The sequence below is a fragment of the Physeter macrocephalus genome, unplaced genomic scaffold (assembly GCF_002837175.3).
Source record: "Physeter macrocephalus isolate SW-GA unplaced genomic scaffold, ASM283717v5 random_1592, whole genome shotgun sequence".
NCBI lineage: Eukaryota > Metazoa > Chordata > Mammalia > Artiodactyla > Physeteridae > Physeter > Physeter macrocephalus.
In genome coordinates this window covers 93-7,744 of record NW_021146277.1, presented here as the reverse complement: position 1 = coordinate 7,744, position 7,652 = coordinate 93, and the positions used below count along the sequence as shown (strand labels likewise).

Genomic DNA, 7,652 nt, shown 5'->3' with positions numbered 1-7,652 from the left:
GCCTCTCCCGTTGCGGAGCACAGGCTCTGGACGCGCGGGCTCAGCGGCCATGGCTCACGGGCCCAGCCGCTCCGCGGCATGTGGGATCCTCCCATACCGGGGCGCGAACCCAGTTCCCCTGCATCGGCAGGCGGACGCACAACCACTGCGCCACCAGAGAAGCCCTCCAAGATCCTTTTAAACAGAGTTAATTAAAAGTCACTTTGTCTAGGTGGAGAAAGAAATATTCCCTCTGGGAATCAATTCAGCGAAAAGGCACTTGGGGCTTCAATGCCAAAGAATCAGTCGCACAAGTTAGGGATGCAGTTCCCAAAATAAGACTTCGCATAGTTGTGAAAATTTAAACAGGCATCTTGCCAAGTATCCTATGTACCAGCGGAAGGATCCACAGGGCAGTGAGTTGTAATGAAAAGGGCTATTTTTGTGTTTCCAGACTCCTGCGGTGGAAGAACATACACTATTTTCAAACCAGATGCATCCTTCTGGTTTTTAGATTCTGCCACTTCCTGGCTTATGTGTTTATTAGGACCACAGCTTCATGTTATTCTGCAAATGATGTACATTCCAGTGCTGTTGGGTTTGTCTGCCCTTTCATATCTCGGTGGGAACCACTGACCCTAGAGTGGGATACCCAGCTATTTTCCCAACTGTGAGATGACCAGTAGTTCTCTAATCCTGGGTTCCATAGAAGTTCCTCAGGGGTTTTACAGACTGTGAACAAAAAAGATTTTAATCAGCAGAGAGAGTGTTTCATTGCTTATTTTATGTATTTGGGTTCTCTGTAAGATTTTGTTTTGACCATCACTGATAGGTTCAACAAGCCCTGACCTAGATAGTCTAAGGTCTCTTGGAGTTCTAAAGTCATGTAATTCTGTAGTTCCTCATGCTATCAGCTCACCCAGAGGTAGCCCCGGGTGTCCAATTCTGTGTTCTTGTTAATAGAGACGAAAGGAAACCTGGAGAATACTCTAGCCCACCAATTTCAGACTGAAAGTCTATTCAGGGATTGGTCCATTGTTTTTTCCCATTTTTTCTTTTGTCCCCCGGCTGCCTGGTGGCTTCAGAACATGCTCTTCCTTATCTTCAAGTGTGGGGTTCCTCCATCACTTATCTTTGTTCCACCAGGAGTAGTTCATGATCTCGAGCTGTATTCTTTCTGTCCCAGGCAGGGAACGTGGTGACGGGAGAGATGGTGGAAGAGCTTATTCTTTCAGGAGCAGATATAATCAAAGTGGGCGTTGGACCAGGTAAGACTTGCTGGGAGCACAGCAGGGGCGGGGTGTGGGGGGAGAATTGGGATCTGGGGCTTGGAGGGACCAGAGATGCCCAGAAGGTACCCCATGAATGATCCATCCACGAGTTTAAAGCACATTTCTTTTGGAAGTATCATTGAGCTTCTGATCAGAAGAGCCTCCTGAATAGAAATATCATTGAGCTGCTTTCTGCTGCCTCTGGGGAAGTTCTGAATGAACTTGAATGTGGTTCGAATGAGCTCTTGGTTTCAGAACATTAACGTGGAAGAAAAGAATGATCCCATTTTCCTTGAAGAGGAAGGTGAAGGGTGGAGAATCCATGGGGACAAGTTTATGTGAATGTTTGAGGGACCCCAAACATTGCAAATAGGCATGCAGCTGTGAGGTCACTTTCGAACTTGACCTCTGGCTTAGGCGATTATCATCTTTGGCTCCCCACCTGGTATCCGTCTCAGATTTTGCAGCATCCTCCTGGGCCTTCTCTCCCAGGATCGCCATTGGCATTTTGAACTGAGGAACGGGGAGGAACCTTTCTATCCTATACTGGGTGGTTCCATTTTCTCTTGGGGCCACTTGATGCTGTGGCCTTCCCCTTTGGCCAGACAGAAGCGTGAGCTTCCATATTTTTAATGTCTTCATTGTCACATTTTAAAATTCCTCCTTGCACATCCACATCCTTATTAACCAAACACTAAAACTGAAGAGAGGGAAAGAACGAGATACACATTTTTTTTTTTTTTAAAGAAACCCATATTTTACGTATTTATTTTTGGCCGCACTATGCGGCACGCGGGATCTTAGTTCCCTGACCGGGGATTGAAGCCATGCCCCCTGGAGTGGAAGTGTGGAGCCCTAACCACTGGACTGCCAGGGAAGTCCTGAGATACACATTTTCATTTGGGAATAAAAAATAGCAAAGATTTTTTTTATAGATATCGTCCACCCAGAAGACACTACCAAAAAAGGAAGCAAATAATAAACCAGTATGAGAAGAGTCTTTGGGAAAGCACTGCCGGGTTGCAGAAGACATCGTTGTATTGTGACCCGGCACCGTTGTCAGCCTTGAGGAACTAGGGTGGACATGAAGAGGCTCTTGGGGAAGGGGAGCCCTGTATGCCTGTGAAAGGCCCCGAGCTTTTAACACACAGGGAGGTTTTCAAGATTGGGCTTTTAACATTGCCACTCACCTAAGCCAGTCGTACCCTTCTGAGCAAGAGGAAAGGCCACTTTGGTCTTTACTGGGTGTCTGTCATTATTGGAAAGTCAGAGAGGAGAAAGCCCAGTTCTTGCTTACAGGGTGCTCTGCCCGCTTAGAATGGGCTGTAATAGATTAGCCTTGTAATAGAGTGGAATAGGCTGATAACAGAGCGGGAAGGCTCTTTTCCCCCAAAGCAGAGCACGCATCAGTCACCTGTTTAATCAAGTGTACTGAGTGTCTCCTAGCTGCCATCGTGCTGGGTGGGTGCAGTACAGGATGTGAGGTGCGTAAGTGGTCTTCTCGGCCCGCGGAGCAGTTCCTGATGTAATCTTGAGCGCTCAGCCGCCCTCGTTTCCTTCGCAAACGTCCTCTTGTAATAGATTAGCCTTGTAATAGAGTGGAATAGGCTGATAACAGAGCGGGAAGGCTCTTTTCCCCCAAAGCAGAGCACGCATCAGTCACCTGTTTAATCAAGTGTACTGAGTGTCTCCTAGCTGCCATCGTGCTGGGTGGGTGCAGTACAGGATGTGAGGTGCGTAAGTGGTCTTCTCGGCCCGCGGAGCAGTTCCTGATGTAATCTTGAGCGCTCAGCCGCCCTCGTTTCCTTCGCAAACGTCCTCTATATATGCAGTCTCTTTCCCCCGAAGATTTATTGTCCTTCCACTGTTGCTGTGTGCCTCCCAGGCTGTCGGTTTAGAACAGGCGTGACTGAAGAGAGTAAGAGGCTTTCTTTGAGCCTGATGTATTGGAGCCACTTCTGTAAATTTACTGGGGAGGATGTTTACGTTTCACGAATTCTTCAGCATAAAAACACTGGGTACTGTCTAGATGACAGCATTAAAAAAGGTTCATTATGGAACAACTCCTGGCACTTGGGAAAAAGCATTAAAAAATGCACCCCTCGCCCCACCCCATGCTCTGGGCTGGTACCCAGTTTCTCCTTTCAACCTGGGGCTTAATCAAGACCACTCCCACGCCTTGTCCCTCACCTGTACAGAGCTCCAGGCCGCTGCAGCGGAGCCGCTGCCCTCCGTTGAGGATCTGGCAGATGAGTGGGAAAGGAGAAAAGTGAATTCTGAACCAGAACCAGAGGTTATACAACTCCAGCTGTGCCTTGCACAGCGTGTGCCTGGGACTGGTGTGCCTTGGTCAGGAGAGAAGGTCATTGGCCCCAGGGTAGTGAGCGGCCCGTGTTGTGAGGATAGACAGAAGGAGGCGGTTCTGCCCTGCAGCCGGATGCTGGAGAAGGTGGCTCCCCAGTCCTGGTTTCCTTGCTGGAGCCAGGCCTCAGGGTGTAGCCGTGGTTCTCCAATCCTGTCCCTAAACATCCCCCTCCCCCCGGAGAGGTCTGTGGGAAGCTGAGAAGCCACTGGTGGCGGTGGCTGCGAGCCTCTCCCTCCCGAGGGTCTGGTGGGAGAGAGGAGTTCACGCCCAGCTTTTACACTGGCCCCAGGGCGCCCCATAGGCGACACCACCAGACCTGCGGGAGGGACTGAGTGAGTGAGTGCTGAAGCTTAGAGACAGGGACGTGGGTGACTCATTCATTCTCGTGTTCATGCATTCTTTCTGTGACTATTTATAGTGCCCTTATTATGTTCAGGGCTCTGTTCTCAGCGCTGGATTGACCACACTGAATATCCATGGAGCTTACCCTCCAGCAGAGAAAACAGATCCTCGGGTTCTTACGCAAATAATGATTTAAATGCTGTTTTTGAAATGAGGGCTGTGATGAACAGCTTCCCTGCAGCAGTGACATTTAAGATGAAGCCTGAAAGATGAGAAAGGGGATGGCTGGACCAGGGGGTTGGTGCAGAGGGGAGCGCTCCACCGAGAGAACACTGTGTACAGAGGATCCCCGAGGTGGGAGGAACCGAAAGGGCAGGTGGCTGGAGCCTGCTGAGTAGGGGCGGGAGGAGAGAGGGGGCAGAGCAGAGGCAGAGCAGGGGAGGCAGTCCGGAGCTTGATCCAGGTGGTCTCGGGGCGGGTGCTCGCCTGCTGGGAGGGAGGCGGAGACTTGAGCAAGGGGGACCTGTGCTGGAGAGGCCCGTGCTCTTGGCGTGACGCGGAGTGGACCTCCATGGGCTAATACTCCGCAGGCAGTCAGCCAGGACTGGAGTTGACTGTGGGGAGGGCAGAGGTCTAGGGGATGAAAGCATCGAGGTGGCTGGTGTGAGTTCTGCAATGGAAGCTGACCTCAGAGTCCTGGCTGGACTGGGTGGAAGATGGACCACGAGGGGGTGGGGGCCAGGAGGCTGGGGCGTGGAGAGGACAGAGCCGAGTCAGAGGGAGGCTGCAGGAATGCCCTGAGCGCCGGCTCCCTTTTCTCAGGGGTCTTGTCATTTAATCTCCCTGACAGCCCTATGAGGTCAGTGCTTTTATTTTCATTTTACAAGCGAGGCACCGAGGCTTAGAGAAGTTAGTGATTTGACAAAGGTTGAAGGTCAGGGAGGCTCAAGGTCATGGGAGGCATCTGAAGGTCCCTTGTGGTTGCGTGGAAAGTGAAGGAGGGTGGGAAAGAATGGAGTTTAAGGATGGAGGGTCAGTAAGTGGGAGCTGATGTCCTAGAAGAGAGTGACAGTGACAGGGTATAGGGTGGAGTGTCCTGGACAATAGCAGATGACAGTGATGAGGCCCTGAAGGGATCCGAGGCCAGATGGTGGCCACCTCCATTGAGCTGTGGGGCAGCCCCATGGCTCCCCTCCCGCCACTGTGGAAAGTTCACCCCCAGGAAATTGGGGCAGGCCTGTGTGATGGTGATGGAGGCTCGTTTTGTATCCCGTTCTGCTCGTTCATAACCATCTCTCTTTGGGATCTCCCTCTTCCTCCACCCAGGTTCCGTGTGTACCACCCGCACCAAGACGGGAGTGGGCTACCCGCAGCTGAGTGCTGTGATCGAGTGCGCAGACTCGGCCCACGGCCTGAAGGGGCACATCATCTCGGTGAGTGTCCAAGCGGGGCTGGTGGGAGGGTCTGGGAGCATCTGAGGAAGGCCCCTGCTCCCTGGCTGCCCTTCACCTTGTTGGCATCCTGTGGGCTCAGGAGTGAGCCAGGCACACGGTCACAGCATTTGGTGACAGTCGACCCTACTCCCTATGGATTCAGCTCGAGGTGGTGGGTAGCATGACGGGGGGATACGTGGGGAGCTTTGAGAAAATGAGAGGGCCACGTGTTAGCTTGCTAGGGCTGCCGTAACACAGCACCCCAGACTGGGTGGCTCAAACAAGACAAATATATTGTCTCACAATCCTGGAGTCCAGAAGTCCAAGATTAAGGCGTCAGCAGGCCATGAAGCCTCTGTTCCAGAAGGGAACAGAAGGCTCTTCCAGGGAGGCTCTGTTCCAGGCCTCCCAAGCTTCTGGTAGTTCCTTGGCTTACGGCACCAGAGCTCCGATTTTTACGTGGTGTCCTCCCTGTGTGCATGTTTGCCTTTGTGTCCAAATTTCTCCTTTTTATAAGAACATCCGTCATTTTGGATTAGAGGCCCGTTCTACTCCAGGGTGACCTCATTTTCGCTGATCACATCTGCAGTGGTGTCAGATGCTGTCACCGGTTACCGTGGTGAGAGCAGATTCAGTAGGATGTTGGGGGCAGAAGTTAGATTTTTGTGGGTGGAGAAATGTATGGGAAGGACATGGGTAGAAGCAGAGTCAGTGATCATGAAGCTTCTGGAAGTACAGCCCCTCAGTACTCAGCCACTAAGTGTCAAGGATTGAATGAATGTCAAGTTAATCCTCAACTTATCTATTATTCTACTCCACCTTTATCGACATGACCATCATTCACATAGTTACCACGTCTCTCCCCTTCTAGATGAGATGCTCAGAGTAGGACAGAATGTGTCAGATATAACTGGATGGACTTGGACAGAGCTATGGCTTCCACTTATGTGGGTGATACATACATATATATTATATATAATTAAATTATGTATATTTACTATATCTATATAAATTCTGAAGTAGTGGTGTATTTTTAGTGGTGCTGTAACAATGAACTCACATTGCATATAGTAAATTAAATCTTCAGACCTTTTCACTTGTCCAGTTGCTAAGCCAAGCTCCCACATTAAATAATTGACAGATTTTGTAAAAAAAATCCAGATGTAGTAAATTACATATCCTGGTGGAATGATCGCTTGTTGATTTTGGCTCAGCATTTCGGCTGGTGAGATTTGATTTCTGGACCTGCTTTGAGGGTATAATAATACTCTTTAAAAATCCCTATGTGCACACCATCTCATTTGAGTTCTACTACGGCATTTGAGCCCTGCAGCCATTGCTTCCCCGCTCGTGACTTGTTACAACCAAAACGAAGATCTAGTTCTTTGACTCGTGGTCCAGTGCACACTTCCTGTGCTCCTCCTATAGTTCTTCATCCAGACTTTCCATCCATCCATCCATCCATTCAGTCAGCACATATTCATTGAGCATCTACTGTGTGCTAGAAGCCGGAATAAATGACCGAAGATTTATTGGATGCTGACAGAGTTCTAAGACCTTCCATTTAATATCTTTTCCTTCTAGCTTTTGCTCCAGTGAACAAATTAAGACCCATTTATTGAACAACTCATGTGTAAAAGGCTGACATAGAGCCATCATCCTACCTTTACGGAGTGTGGTGATTGAACTCACTGGAGTCACCAAACAGCACTGTCCTCCAATATGGTTCTCAAATGCTCACCGTAGCCTCGTCTTGGGCTGGCTGCATGACATTCACCAGGGAGACTTTTCACCATCGACATTCCTGGACCCTATCCTGTTGAATTAGACTCCTCATGGTTTGCCCTCCAGAGCACCATATGTTATTAGTTATAAGTCTCCATTCACCATCAAGTGTCTTAATAACAATTTCGACCTTATAGATCTTCCTTGAGTGGCCACCATTTCTAAATCAGTGGAGGTCAAATTAATGAAGTTTTACTATGAACTTATTCTGAGATCCCATACTTGTGTCTTTCTAGAAATTTCACAGTTACTTAGTTTATAGGACCATTTGGGGAGTAGGGGGTGGAGGCTCTGCCTGCACCACAAGTGACTCTGAAAATCAACTTGGGATCTCTTTACCCACCATCATTTTATAGCTTATGTCAGCAGTTCTCTAAGTGTGTGCCCAGACCTGGAGTATCGGTATCAACTGAGGACTTGTTAGAAGTTCTTGGGCCCCGTCTCAGACCTACCGAATCAAACTCTGAAGGTGAGGCC

At 49.5% G+C, this 7,652-nt stretch overlaps 1 protein-coding gene across 1 annotated transcript in view; it reads left to right on the top strand.

Annotated features, from left to right (window-relative positions):
* The window catches only part of LOC102991536 (GMP reductase 1), a 22,206-nt gene extending 16,756 nt beyond the window's left edge, over nt 1-5,450 (top strand). Inside the window, exons 5-6 of the mRNA XM_028486480.1 lie at nt 1,166-1,247; nt 5,284-5,450. Of these exons, the coding sequence (XP_028342281.1) occupies nt 1,166-1,247; nt 5,284-5,435 (234 nt within the window). The 3' untranslated portion in view covers nt 5,436-5,450. The remainder of the gene's footprint in view (nt 1-1,165; nt 1,248-5,283) is intronic.
* The last annotated feature ends 2,202 nt before the right edge of the window (nt 5,451-7,652 follow it).